This window comes from Solanum stenotomum, chromosome 11 (assembly GCF_019186545.1).
Source record: "Solanum stenotomum isolate F172 chromosome 11, ASM1918654v1, whole genome shotgun sequence".
In the NCBI taxonomy this organism is placed as follows: domain Eukaryota; kingdom Viridiplantae; phylum Streptophyta; class Magnoliopsida; order Solanales; family Solanaceae; genus Solanum; species Solanum stenotomum.
In genome coordinates, this window is record NC_064292.1 from 3,569,458 (window position 1) to 3,585,308 (window position 15,851).

At 34.6% G+C, this 15,851-nt stretch overlaps 1 protein-coding gene across 1 annotated transcript in view; it reads left to right on the plus strand.

Moving 5' to 3' along the window:
• LOC125844531 (putative disease resistance RPP13-like protein 1) overlaps positions 1 to 10,993 on the plus strand; it is a 108,119-nt gene extending 97,126 nt beyond the window's left edge. The window contains exons 3-4 of the mRNA XM_049523841.1: positions 10,032 to 10,236; positions 10,894 to 10,993. Of these exons, the coding sequence (XP_049379798.1) occupies positions 10,032 to 10,236; positions 10,894 to 10,993 (305 nt within the window). The remainder of the gene's footprint in view (positions 1 to 10,031; positions 10,237 to 10,893) is intronic.
• The last annotated feature ends 4,858 nt before the right edge of the window (positions 10,994 to 15,851 follow it).

Sequence of the window (15,851 nt, forward strand, 5' to 3'; positions counted from 1 at the left end):
AAAAACATAATCAAATTCTATCCCAAAAGTATTATATATTCTTATTCCACATACCAAACAGTGTCCTTGTGTAGTTGTGAAGAGAGGAAGGTATAAAAAATTATATATCCCCAATTATATTTGAATTTATAGAGTAAATACAGAAATTAACTGAAATTTTAAGTTTCAAATAAAAGAATAAGAGAGATACTCTTAAAATAGAGAACATAAGAATACTTTTTGATGGAAAAAAACAACATAAAGAATAATTTTTGAGGAAAAATAAATAAATAAAAGAAGGTATTTTAGAATACCTCAATTTTTCTTCTTATATTCTTTTTCTTATATCAGTTTTGACCATGTGAACAAGAGTGACTGATGTCCTATTAAACAAGCAAAATTATTTATAGCTTAATAACTAATATATAAATTGGGCCAAACAAACATGTTTTACAATGTCCCATGATCATTGAAAATAAGTCCAACATTGGGTGGGTTGTGTGTAGCCATAAAAAAAAGAAGAGAATTTCAGAAATAACAAATATAATAAATATAATAAGGCTCTATAACTATAGTTTTGATAATTGCGCTTTATAACTATAGTTATGTTTGCTATGGAGGCTGCAGTTTGTATATTTCGCCTGCGAATATACAAATATGGTAAGTGTATATAAATTTTGTATTTATACGATTAGGAACTTTTAGAACTCCGTTTGTATAATTCGCTTGCCATTATACAAACATGATTATTTATTATGAATTTTTCATAAATCATATACAAATAGTTAGGGGTAAGCATATACAAAATTCTTGATTTATACAATCAGGAACCGAATTATACAAATTCTGAATTTATACAAATCAGACTAATTATACAAATCTGGAGAAAAATGAGAATTGGAAAAAGTGAGCCACAAACTATAATTTTCTTAAACTGTAGATAGAATACCTAATGTAGGCTAAATCTTTGTTATTCTGCATAATTTTTCCAATTTTAAATGTGAAGAGTTCAATGTAGTAATTATTGATATCTCAATAATATTATGTTATCCTTGTTCTTAAATAGAGTGTAATTTATCCAAGAGAAATAAGGATAAATTAATAAAAATATATTTTTTATTTATAATATTTTAGAAACATGCAAAAGAGAAATATGACCAATAATATGAAAATGGACGAAGCCATGTCAATTAAACATTTACTTTGTGGGTAATTCAATGTGAGTTTTTTTGAAATAATTTCAACCTTTGACTTCGATGTTGGAACACGTTTCTCATTGCCACACGTACTTGAAATCTTAGCTCGTTTTATAGGTTCCATTTATATATACAGATAGACCGATTTGGAGATCGAAAATTATAATAGAATATTAATAGGTATGTTGTTGAGCATTGTCTAGTTCTTGTCTCAATATTTAATTTGTTGTTTTCTTTACTTTATATATCATATTATTTGTTGTTACTACTTGTTTTCTTATTAACCAGTTGTTTTCAGTATAACTTATTTGCTATTGTATTTGCTTTACGTACTTACTTATTGATATGCTTACTCAAGCTGATGCTCGAGAGTCTATTAGAAACAATCTTTCTATCGTCACAAAGTAGGGATAGACTGCACATACACCACCCTCTTCAGACTCTACTTGTGAGACTACAATTATTGTGCTCATGTACTTGTGAGGTAGGAGTATGCACTTCTAGACACCTCAACTCGTGTTTCCACTAGGTCAGTTAAACACTTGAAGATACGAAGAGATCATATAGACACCACCATAATTTATGTATCACGTAAGCATTGGGTGTCCATGAGAAATATTTGGAACGAGTTGGAGTGCTTAGTTGCCCTTTGAGACCAACTTCTAGATATGCACTCTCGAAGTTGAAGTACTTACATGCCAGTTGAGGCCAAGTTCGGCTCCCTAATTGTAATGTCTTTAATTGTAAGACTAATGTGTATACCTATTAGTCATATCGCACAAGTTTGAATAAGGACAAATTAGTCATATTGCACATGTTTTGGCCTTAATGATAAGTAAGTTAAGTTTCTTAAAAAGATTGCTGTGCTAAGTTTTCGTTAGGTAGTGGGTCTAAGGATCGATGTCAAACCATAAGAATCTATTGCATATAGTATTATTTTACATTTTTGTAAGAGCACGATTTGAACTCGTGACTTCTTGATCACATGATAACATTTTTATTTGTAATTAGTAATATTGATATGTGGGGATGAGGTATTAATATTTTCTTATCTTACGTATTAAATAGTCTTCTGTTATAAAGCGTGGTAAATTTATAAAATTATATGTCCAAAATATATTTGAATTTACAAAATAAATTATAAAAAAGATATTTTAGAATACCTTATTTTTTCTTCTCAGACTCCCAACATATCAAGTCTTGAACTCGTGACCTAGCGGTGCGGAGAAAACCCCCTCAACCACTGTGAACAAGAGTGACTGATGTCTTTTATTAAACAAGCAAAATTATTAATAGTTTAATGACTAATATAAAATGAGCCAAACCAACTAGTTTTTAAATGGCCAGGATCATTGAAAAAGGAAATTGAGATATTTACATATATAGCCGATTGTGTTCATTACTTAGGTTTTTCTAATTCGATGTTGACTAAAGTCAATTTTAACTTAATAATCTCCAAATTTCTAATTAAAGAAATGAAATTCATTCAAAAGTTTTGAGAACTAAACCAAATTTGAGCTATAGACCAAATATCACCAGTTGGACCTAGTGAAATCATCAAAACTCGAAAATAATCTTTCTAACCTCAAATATTGACTATAGTCAAATTTTAGCCTTAACTTTCTCTGCATCTCGTCTAATGGATCAAACTAAAATCAAAAGCCTTATGACCCAAACCAATAATACGTCTAGACCAAAAATCATATTCTGGAGCTAACGGAACTATCAGAATTCCATTCCGAGCTTGCTATCACCAAAAGTTGATTTGGTCAACTATCTTATGCTTTCAACTTTCAAAATACAAAAAGTACTCTTCCAAAACTCGTCTGAATACCTCAAGACTTGAGACAATAGTCCTACTAACCCAAAAGTCACGTTCCAAAGCTGATCGAACTTATGGAATTCCATTCCAAAACTCGTAGCTCCAGTTGTCACCAAAAAAATCACTTTTAACAACTTTAACTCTCCAAAACTCTAAAACTTTAAAAAATCACAACTTTACAATCAAATTTCAAAATCAACTTCGTGAACTTATCAAACAAGATTTGGGAAAACTATCGGAAGAGATAAAATGATAAATTTTTGAGAATTTTCAAAAATGACCTTCAAGGTCATTACATAATTTCAATCTTTGACTTCGATGTTGAAACACATTTCTCATTGCACCGGGTGCTTGAAATCTTAGCTCGTTTTGCGAGTTCAATTTATATGTACAGATAAAACTATTTAGAGGTCAAAAATTAGTGGGGAACACTAATAAGTAAGAGTTCTTGTCTCAATATTTGTTGTTTTCTTTGCTTCATTTATCATACGGAGAAGGGCCTAAAATACCCTTCAAGTACGGGTAATGGAACAAAAATACCCTTCTTCCACATTTTGAGCTTCAAAATATCCTTTCATCAACCTATATGGACCTATATTACCCTTTCACTTAACAGATTCTTTAAGAGTAATAATTAATTCTTTCATTAATGACGTAACAACCTTTAGTTGGCTGAAAATAAATTAACCAAAAACAATAATTTCTCCTAATCAAACTCAGATCCAACTAAATTTTACTCAACCCACTTAAAATTCTCCCCTTTATTTTTTAAGATATGGTTCAATAGAATATTAAGTGGATAGGGTAGAATTTAACTGGATCCGGATTTGATTAGGAGAAATTATTATATTTAGTTAATTCAAATTTCAACCAATTAAAGGTTACCAAGTCATTAATGAAATGATTATTATTACTTTTAAAGAATCTGTTAAGTAGAAGGATAATATAGGTCCGTATAGATAGATGAAAGGGTATTGAGGAGCCAAAAGGTGGAAGGAGAGTATTTTTATTCCATTCCTGAATTATATTTGAATTTCCAGAGAGAATACAATAATTTAACTGAAATTTTAAGTTTCAAATAAAAGAATAAGAGAGATACTCTTAAAATAGAGAACATAAGAATACTTTTTGATGAAAAAAAAAACATAATAATTTTAGAAGGAAAAAATAAATAAAAGGACGTATTTTAGAATACCTCAATTTCTCTTCTTATATTAGTTTTGAACTCGTGACCTAGTGGTGTGTAGAAAACTCCCTTAACCACTGTGAACAAGAGTGACTGATGTCCTTTATAAAACGAGAAAATTATTTATAGCTTAATAACTAATATATAAAATGGGCCAAACAAACATGTTTTACAATGGCTCATGATCATTGAAATAAGTCCAACATTGAGTGGGCTGTGTCTAGCCATAAAAAAATGAATTTCAAAAATAGCAAAAACAATAGATATAATAAGGCTCTATAGCTATAGTTTTGATAATTGCGCTTCATAGCTATAGTTTCGTTTGCTATGAAGGCTGCAGTTTGTATATTTCGCTTGTGAATATACAAATATGGTAAGTGTATATTAATTTTGTATTTATACATTTAGGAATTTTTAAGAAATCCGTTTGTATAATTCGCTTGCCAATATACAAACATGATGATTTATTATGAATTTTTCATAAATCGTATACAAATAGTTAGGGTAAGCATATACAAAATTCTTGATTTTAACAATTAGGAACCGAATTATACAAATTCTAGATTTATACAAATCAGAAGAATTATACAAATCTAGAGAAAAATAAGAATTGGGAAAATGTAGCCACGAATTATAATTTTTTTAAGTTATGTATCTAATATAGGCTAAATATTTGCTATTCTGCATAATTTTTCCAATTTTAAATGTGAAGAGTTCAAGGTAGTAATTATTGATATATCAATAATATTATGTTATCCTTGTTCTTAAATAGAGTGTAATTTATCCAAGAGAATAATATTTTAGAAACATAAAAAAGAGAAATATGACCAATAGTATGAAAATGGAGGAAGTCATGTCAATTAAAATTTACATTGTGGGTAATTCAATGTGAAGTTTTTTGAAATAATTTCAACCTTTGACTTCGACGTTGGAACACGTTTCTCATTGCCACACGTACTTGAAATCTTAGCTCGTTTTACAGATTCAATTTATATATACAGATAAAATGATTTGGAGGTTGAAAATTATAATAGAATATTAATAGGTATGTAGTCAAACATTGTCTAGTTCTTGTTTCGATATTTAATTTGTTGTTTCCTTTATTTTATTTATCATATTATTTGTTGTTCCTACTTATTCTTTTATTAATTAATTGTATTCAATATAACTTCTTTGCTATTGTATTTGCTTTACGAATTTAATTATTGATATGCTTACTCAAGCTGAGTCCCGAGGATCCATTAGAAACAATCTCTCTATCTTCATAAAGTAGTTATAGACTGCACATACGCCACCCTCTTCAGACTCTACTCGTGAGATTACATCTATTGTGATCATCTACTTGTGAGGCATGCGTATGCACTTCTAGACACTTCAACTCGTGTTTCCACTGGGTCAGTTAAAAACTTGAAGCTACGAAGAGATTATATAGACACCATCATAATTTATGCGTCACGTAAGCATTGGGTGTCCATGAGACACATTTGGAACGAGTTGAAGTGCTTAGTTGCCCTTTGAGACCAACTTGAAGTGTCTAGATGTGCACTCTCGAAGTTGAAGTACTTACATGCCAGTTGAGGCCAAGTTTGACTCCCTAATTGCAATGTCTTTAATTGTAAGACAACTGTGTATACCTATTAGTCATATCGCACATGTTTGAAAAAGGACAAATTAGTCATATTGCACATGTTTTGGCCTTAATGATAAGTAAGTTAAGTTTCTTAAAAAGATTGGTGTACTAAGTTTTCGTTAGGTAGTGGGTCTATGAGTCGACGTCGAGTCACAATATTGTATTGTATATAGTATTATTTTACAATTTTGTAAGAGCATGATTTAAACTCGTGACTTCCTATCACATGATAATAATTTTATTTGTAATTAGTAATCTTGATATGTGGGGATGAAGTACGAGAATCATTTTATCCCAAATTTTGTATGGGATAGTAATCTCACAATTTTAAATAAATAACAATAAAATAATTTCGGAACTGATTAAAAATCATAATCAAATTCTAGTTTGAAAATATTATTATTTTCTTATCTTACGTATCAAATAGTCTCCTGTTATAAAACCTGGTAAGTTTATAAATTTATATGTTCCAAAATATATTTGAATTTACAAAATTAAAAAGAAAAAGATATTTTAGAATACCTTATTTTTTTCTCAAATTCACAACATATCAAGTCTCGAACTCGTGACCTAGTGGTGCGGAGAAAACCCCCTCAACCACTGTGAACAAGAGTGACTGATGTCCTTTATTAAACAAGCAAAAATATTAATAGCTTAATGACTAATATCAAAATGAGCCAAACCAACTAGTTTTTAAATGGATCATTGAAAAAGGAAATGAAATATTTACATATATAGTCGATTGTGTTCAGTACTTAGATTTTTCTAATTCAATGTTGACTAAAGTCAAATTTAACTTAATAATCTCCAAATTTCTAAACAAAGACATGAAATTCATCCAAAAGTTTTGAGAACTGAACCAAATCTGAACTAGACCAAATATCACAATTTGGACCTAGTGGAATCATAAAAATTCGAAAATAACTTTTCTAACCTCAAACGTTGACTAAAGTCAAGCTTTAGCCTTAACTTTCTCTGCATCCTGTCTAATGGATCAAAATTAAATCAAAAGCCTTGTACCCAAACCAATAATATGTATAGACCAAGAATCCTATTCTGGGGCTAACAGAACTGTCAAAATTCCATTATGAGCTTGCTATCACCAAATGTTGATTTGTTCAACTATCTTATGCTTTCAACTTTCAAAATACAAAAAGTACTCTTCCAAAACTCATCTGAATACCTCAAGACTTGAGACAATAGTCCTACTAACCCAAAATTCATGTTCCAGAGCTGATAGTCCTACTAACCCAAAAGTCATGTTCCAGAGCTGATGGAACTTATGGAATTCAATTCCTAAACTCGTAGCTTTGGTTGTTACCAAAAAAATCACTTTAACAACTTGAACTCTCCAAAACTCTAAAACTTCCAAAAATCACAACTTTACAATCAAAATTCAAAATCAACTTCGTAAACTGATCAAACAAAGTTTGGAGAAACTATCGAAAGGGATAAAATGATAATTGTTTTAATAATTTTAAAAAATGACCTTCAGGGTAATTACATAATTTCAACCTTTGACTTTGATGTTGGAACATATTTCTCATTGCTGCACATGCTTGAAATCTTAGCTCGTTTTACAAGTTCAATTTATATGTACGGATAAAACGATTTGGAGGTCGAAAATTAGTGTAGATTACTAATAAGTATGTAGTCGATCATTGTCTAGTTCTTGTCTCAATATTTGTTGTTTCCTTTGCTTCATTTATCAAATGGAGAAGGGCCTAAAATACCCTTCAAGTATAGGGAATGGAACGAAAATATCCTCCTTCCACATTAGAGCTTCAAAATACCATTTCATCCACCTATATGGGCCTATATTACCCTTTCACTTAACATGTTCTTTAAGAGTAATAATTAATCTTTTCATTAATGACGTGGCAGCCTTTACTTGGCTGAAAATTAAATTAACCAAAAATAATAATTTCTCCTAATCAAACTTGGATCCAGCTAAATTTTACTGGACCCACTAAAAATTCTACTAACTCATAAGTCCATATAGGTGGATGAAAGAGTATTGTGGAGCCCAAATGTGGAAGGAGAATTTTTTTTTTCCATTCCCTATACTTGAAGGGTATTTTAGACTGTAACGAGCTGTTTTCGTCATTATATAAAAGTCAACGGGGGAAAATTTGGGGCCGGAAAAACTTTTTCGTAGTATTTAGATTTTCCCAACCTTGTCCATATTTGGATGAAATCGGAGTCTTTAAGGTGTAGGGAAATTTGGTAACAATCGGGTGAATCATTTATGATTTTTATTTCATGAGTAGTTAGATAACTCATTAAGGAACCCGTACGACTTTATGGAATTGAATTCGGGCGAGTAGAACTTCCAAAATTGATCTTAGCGTAAAGGATATTTTCTGACCGTCGTGGGTTAGAGGTGTGTTGTGAAATGGGGATTTTGGAATTCTTTAATTAGCTCACTGTCTTGCATAACCTACTTTGGCGTTGGGTTTTGCCACTCTAGCGGGGCCGCTATAGTGGGGTGACGGCCATTGTGGCGCACTCGACACGACTTAAGGTCATTAATAAACCCTTAAACGACCTTATTTGACACTTTTTGATTTGTAGAGCTAAGGAACGAACCTCAGGCGACATGTACTCATTTTTCATCATTCTTGAGTCTAAAGATAAGTTTTTCACTCCCCGAATTCGTTTTTCAATCCATAGAACGTAATAGATTGGCTGAATATTGATTAGGGAGGATTTTGTTATAGATTTTATGGTGGAAACAACCCTAATTTGGAAAATTGGGATCATGTGTATGATCTACGATTCATAGTTATATTATAGATTCAGGTAATTAGTGATTGTTTATTGATTCCCGTATTATATTGATTGTTTGTAGACCAAGAACGAGCGAAACGAATTCAGAAAGGGAAGAATCAAGTTTTTTAGGGTTTCAAGCTTGTTTCGAGGTAAGTGATGGTTGTGATTTTATGATTGTGTGATGTATGTTTGTTTTTGCTTCATTATGATACTTGTATATGTATATATCTTGCAACGTTGATCACACTTGTTGTAAATGAGATAGATGAATGATGATTGCCTTGAAATTATGACTTAAATGTATGATCTTGATTATATACTTGTTATTGTGATTATGGTGTGTTGAATGGATCGGTTGCCATGTTCTGACATAACTAACTTGGATCGGTTGCCACGTTTTGGCATAACTATGGGATCGATTGCTACATTTCGGTAGAATTATGGGATCGAATACCACGTTCCGGTATGCTAACTGTTTGGGCTTAGATTCCATGAGAGGACCAATGATTTGATATAAAATGTGAAGTTGTTCGTTGTTCGTAAATGTTGATAATATTGTATATGTTGATATATATATATGGATATGCATATAATGTTGTCTTGACTTGCTTATGTTGCAGTTAGTGGATAGCCGCGTGATTCTACCAGTACACTGTGGTTGTGTACTAATACTGCACTTGCTCTTATTTTTATTGTGTACAGGACATCTTCAAGCGGCTACTGACATACCTCGCTTAGGAGATCAGTGATCGTCATTCGAATTCAAGGGTGAACCAATTGTTCCTGGCTGCTATGGAATTCTCTTTCGTCTATGTCTACCATTTTTGGAGTTAGACACTTGTTCTAGTTAGTTGATTAGTTCATCAGATTGGGGTTGCATCCCTTTTTGTTTAGACTTGGTTCATTGTTCGATGTTTTGGTACATTGACTTTCAGGTTCTAGGTTAATTCTTCCCATTGTTAGTTGTTAGATATTTTGTTGAAGTTTATGAGAACTTTAGTTTTTAGCTATTATTTCTGCTTTCATATACTTAAATGGTTTAGTCTTGGTTTAGTTGTTTGGGTTGGGTTGTAGTAGTGGTTCTCCCATCGGAGAGTTACTGTGGGTGTCAATCACGATGGTCTGGGTCGTGAAAAAGTTGGTATTAGAGCCTAGGTTCGTTGATCTCGATCTACCAAAACTAGTCTAGTAGAGTCTCGCGAAATGGTACGGGAACGCTTTTATTTTTCTTCGAGAGGCTATATCACTTTAGAAAATATCTCTGTTTTCTCTTGTCTCCTTTCGTGCTATGACTTGATTCCAATTGGTATCTGGCGATTCAAATTGGTATCTAACCTCCTTTACTTTTCTATCTGCAAATGATTAATACTAGATTCAATGGTGTTAGGTCCGTAGCTCCCGTCAATGCTCCAGCTGAGGAATTTGCAGCGAGTGGTCGCAGTTAAGGCAGGGGTAGAAGAAGAGCTAGGGGTAGAGGCAGTGGAAGAGTAGCACCTACTGGAAATAGAGCTCATGTTGAGAATGCTCATGTGAATGAGAACCCTCCTGCACATCATGAAGAGATTGAAGAGGAGAATGTTGATGCTGATGATGTAGGACAAGCGGAAGAGGTGCAGGCTAAGACTACCGATGTTCCCCCCATAGACCCAGTGTTAGCTCGACAGATCATGTCATTTTTGAAAGGGTTGGTTGGTCTTGGAGTGCTTCCTTCTGCTCAAGCAACTCAAGCTCCTACTAATCCTCATATTGCTAGCACTGTTCCCAAGGTGGGTGAGACTAGAGGTAATGATACTTTCTTCCATCCTTTGTTGGGTTCTGTTATAGCTGGTAATGAGCATAAAATATTGACTAAGTTTTTGAAGCTAAAGCCTCCCGTGTTTCTTGGTTCTAAGAGTGAGGATGCTTATGAGTTCATCTTAGATTGCTATGAGAGGCTTCATAAGTTAGGAATTGTCCATCAACATGGGGTTGAGTTCGTGTCCTTTCAACTTCAAGGTGAGGCTAAGCAGTGGTGGAGAGCTTACATGGAATGCAAATCTTCTACTTTACCTCCATTTACCTGGACCTAGTTTCATGCTCTGTTTCTAGAAAAGTATGTGCCTAGGACTTTGAGGGATCGTAAGAAGGATGAGTTCATGGCTTTGGAGCAAGGTAGTATGATTGTGGCTGTTTATGAGGCCAAGTTTCATGTTTTGTCTAGATATGATAGTCAATTGGTGACTACTGAGAAAGAGAGAATTCGGTTATTTATTAGGGGATTAAATTCTGAGTTGCAAGTATTATCTATTCATATGACTTCTGTATGTAGAAGTTTTAATGAGGTGACAGACTATGTTAAGAAAGTGAAGGGGGTGAGGCGAGACGGTCAAGCTAAGGCATGGGCAAAAAAGGCCACGGGTAACTTTTAAGGTTCTTATTCCAAGGGGTCCGGAAGGACAACGCTTGTAGCCAAGTCAATTTAGTCGTTTATGCCCGCCTTTACAGGTAGTTACTCAGAAACTCCATCTCATAATTTTCAAGATAGCTAGGGAGTCGCGCCTTCAACTGGTGGCAGACTATCTTTTGATCGTACTTATTACAATTGTAGGGAACCTGGGCATATGAGGAGAGATTGTCCCTACGCACGTGTGTTAGATTCCGTGCAACAATAATCTAGAGCAGTGGTACCCGCGAGAAATGGTAATAATGGTCGAAGATGTCCACAAGGTGGGCGAGGAGGTAATCGGCAAGGCTGTGGAGGTAGAGGAAATGGTAATGCAGGAAGAGGTAATGTGAAACCAGGCAGGGAAATGGTTCGTCAAGATGATAGGGCTCAGTGTTATGCCTTTCTGGGCAGGAATGAGGCAGAGGCATCTAACGCGGTGATCACATGTACTATTCTTGTCTGTGAGTAAATGGCTAATGTGTTATTTGATTCGGGTTCTACTTATTCTTATATATTTGTGCAATTTGCCTCAGAGTTTGATATGATTTGTGATATACTTGATACCCCTATCCATTTTTCTACCCCAGTTGGAGAGTCAATCATAGATACCCATATCTATCGTGCTTGCTCTATTTTGTTTATGGGTTTTCAGACTTGGGTTGATTTGGTGATTTTAAATATGACTGACTTTGACATAATCTTAGGTATGACTTAGTTGTCCTCCTATTTTGCCGTACTTAATACTAAGTCCGTAACTCTAGAAATTGCGGGAAGGGAAAATTAAAGTGGGAAAGGGACAAGTCTGAGCGAACTAAGATCATATCCTTTATTCGGGCTAAGAAATTGATAGTGCAGGGCTGTTTGACTTATTTGACTCATATTAGGGATATTGAAATTGAGGCTCCATCCATTGGGTATATTCCTATGATGTTGGAATTTATAGAAATGTTTCCTAATGATTTGTTTGGTATGCCTCCCAATAGAAATATGGATTTTTGCATAGAGCCTGGTACGCGTTCCATTTCTATCCCTCTGTATCGCATGGCTCCGGTAGAATTAAGAGAGCTTAAGACTCAAATCCAAGAGCTTCTTGATAAGGGACTTATTCGTCCTACTGCTTCCCCATGTGGTGCCCCAGTTTTGTTTGTTAAGAAGAAGGATGGTAGTATGAGAATGTGTATAGATTACCCGCAATTGAATATGGTCACTATTCGAAACAAGTATCATTTGCCTCGAATAGATGATCTTTTTGACCAATTGCAAGGTGCACAAGTTTTCTCTAAGATTGATCTAAGATCCGGTTACCATCAATTGAAAATAAGGCCTGAGGATACGCCCAATACGACATTTAGAACTCACTATGGGAACTATGAGTTTTTGGTTATGTCTTTTGGTTTGACCAATGCACCTGCAACTTTTATGAGTTTAATGAATGGGGTATTCAAGTCATTTCTTGATTCTTTCTTCATAGTTTTCATTGATGATATTTTGGTTTATTCGAAAAGTGAGGAAGATCATGCCAACCATCTTGGGAAGCAAAAACTATATGCTAAATTTTCTAAGTGTGAATTTTGATTAAAATTGGTTGCATTTTTTGGGCCTGTAGTTTCAAAAGAAGGGGTAATGATAGATCCCCAAAAGATTGAGGCGATTAAGAATTGGGTTAGGCCTAACTCTTTGACGGAAGTTAAGAGTTTTATGGGGTTCGCTAGCTATTATCGTCGATTTGTGAAAAAATTTACTTTCATTGCCACTCACTTGACTAACTTGACCAAAAAGAAGCTACCATTTAAATGGACTGAAAAATGTGAGGAGAGCTTTCAAAAGCTCAAGACTCTTTTGACCACCGCACCTATTCTAGCATTACCGATTGAAGGTAAGGATTTTATTGTTTATTGTGATGCTTCATATTCTAGTTTGGGTGTTGTGTTGATGCATAATAAGAATGTTATAGCTTATGTCTCACGTCAATTGAAGGTGTATGAGAGAAATTATCCAACACATGATTTAGAGTTGGCAGTGATAGTATTTGCTCTTAAGATCTGGCGGCATTATCTATATGGTGTTAAGTGTGAAGTGTGTATCGATAATCGTAGTTTGCAGCATGTGTTCACTAAAAAGGAACTGAATCTGAGACAGCGAAAGTGGATGAAGTTACTTAAAGATTATGATGTGACCATTTAATACCATCTGGGCAAGGCTAATGTGGTGGCAGACGCTTTAAGTTAAAAAATGGTGAGTATGGGTAGTTTAACTTGCTTGAATGTATCCAAGCGACCTTTGACTAAAGAAATTCAGACCTTAGAGTCTAAGTTTATACAATTGGGCATTTCATAAAGAGGTGGGGTGTTTGCTAGTATTAAAGTGAGGTCTACATTCATTGATGAGATCAAAGCCAAATAATTTGAGGATGAGAATTTGGAGGACCTTAGGAAGAACACTGCGAATAGTAAGGCACAAGAGACCACTCTTGATGCGGATGGTGTGCTAAGTTTTAAAGGGAGAATATGTGTTCCTAGAGTAGATGACTTGATTGAGAAATTGTTAGCAGTCTTATGGTTCGCGATATTCTATTCATCCTGGTGTGACCAAGATGTATCGAGATTTGAAGCGAATTTATTGGTGGCCGGGCATAAAACTGATATAGCGGAGTTTGTGGTGAAGTGTCAAAATTGTCAACAAGGGAAGTATGAACATCAAAGACCTGCATGTTTACTTCAAAGAATGCCAATTTCGGAGTGAAAGTGGGAAAAAATAACCATGGATTTTGTGGTTAGTCTTCCAAGACTTTGGGGAAGTTTGATTCTATTTCGTTAGTGGTTGATAGATTGACCAAGTCAGCACATTTTATTTCGGTAAAAATAAATTATAATGCTGAGCAATTGGCTAAAGTTTATGTGAAAGAGATAGTGAGGTTGCATGAGGTGCCCCTCTCTATCATCTCAGACCGTGGTACCCAATTCACATCCAAATTTTGGAGGAAATTGCATGATGAATTGGGCACACAACTCACTTTTAGTACAGTCTTCCATCCATAGACAGATGGACAGTCAGAGAGGACTATTCAAGTGTTAGAAGACAAGTTGAGGGCATGCGTGATTGATTTTGGAGGACATTGGGATAAGTTCTTACCTTTGTGTGAATTCTCCTATAATAATAGTTATCACTCCAGCATTGATATGACACCATTCGAGGCATTGTATGGGAGGGGATGTAGATCACTAGTTTGAGGCTGGAGATGTGAAACCATTGGGGGTTGATTTAGTGAAGAATGCTCAAGATAAGGTGAGGAGTATTCAAGTTAAGCTTTCAGCAGCCCAGAGTAGATAGAAGAAGTATGCAGATTATAAGGTAAGAGACATAACATTTCAAACTGGTGAGAATGTTCTTCTTAAGGTATCACTCATGAAAAGGGTGATGAGATTTGGCAAGAAAGGCAAGCTAAGTCCGCGATACATTGGTCCCTTTGAGGTTCTTGAATGTGTATGACCGGTAGTATATAGATTGGCTTTACCTCCTAACCTATCGGGAGTTCATCCGGTATTCCATGTGTCCATGTTCAAGAAATATCATGGTGACGGGGATTATATTATTAAATAAGACTCAATTGTGTTAGACAAAGACCTCTAATATGAGGAGGAACCGATTGCAATTCTTGATCGTGATGTGCGTAAGTTGAGGACCAAGGAGATTAAGTCCGTGAAAGTTCAATGGAAGCATCATCCAGTTGAGGAAGCTACTTGGGAAACCGAGAGGGACATGTGAGAAAAGTATCCCCAATTGTTCGTCGATTCAGATACTACTTCATTCCTTCCTTAACCTATTTTTCCTATGTTTTGTCACTCGGGGACGAGTGATGGGTAAATTGGTATCTATTGTAACGACATGTTCTCGTTGTTATAGAAAAGCCAACGGGGGGAAATTTGGGGCCGAAAAAACTTTTTTGTAGTATTTAGATTTTCCCAACCTTGTCCAGATTTGGATGAAATCAGAGTCTTTGATGTGTAGGGAAATATGGTAACAATTGGGTGAATCATTTATGATTTTGATTTTATGAGTAGTTAGATAACTCGTTAAGGAACCCATACGACTTTACGAAATTGAATTCGGGCAAGTAGAACTCCCAAAATTGATCTTAGCGTAAAGGGTATTTTCTGAGCGTTGTGGGTTAGAGGTGTGTTGTGAAATGAGGATTTTGGAATTCTTTAATTAGCTCACTGTCTTGCGTAAATCGCTTTGGTGCGGGGTTTTGCCGTTCTGGCGAGGCCGCTACAGCAGGGTGACGGTCGTTGTGGTGGGCTCAACGCGATTTAGGGTCGTTAATAAACCCCTAAACGACCTTATTTGGCACTTTTTTATTTTTAGAGCTAAGGAACGAACCCCATGCGACTCCTACTCGTTTTTCACCATTCGTGACGCTAAAGGTAAGCTTTTCACTCTCCGAATCCATTTTTCGCTCCGTAAAACGTAATAGAATGGGTGAATATTTACCTTCTCTATTTCCTTCCCTGTGATTGACTGCTTTTTCTTCCTTTTTCCATCTTCAGGAGGAAATATTGATGGAAGAGGATTTTGTTATAGATTCTATGGTGGAAACAACCCTAATTTGAATAATTGGAATTATGGGTATGATCTAGGGTTCATAGAATTGTTATAGATTCGGGTAATTAGTGATTGTTTATTGATTCTCGTATTATATTGATTGTTTGTAGACCAAGAACAAGCGGATCAAATCCGGAAAGGGAAAGATCAAGTTTTTTAGAGTTTCAAGCTTGTTTCGAGGTAGGTGATAGTTGTGATTCTATGATTGTGTGATGTATGTTTGTTCTTGCTTCATTATG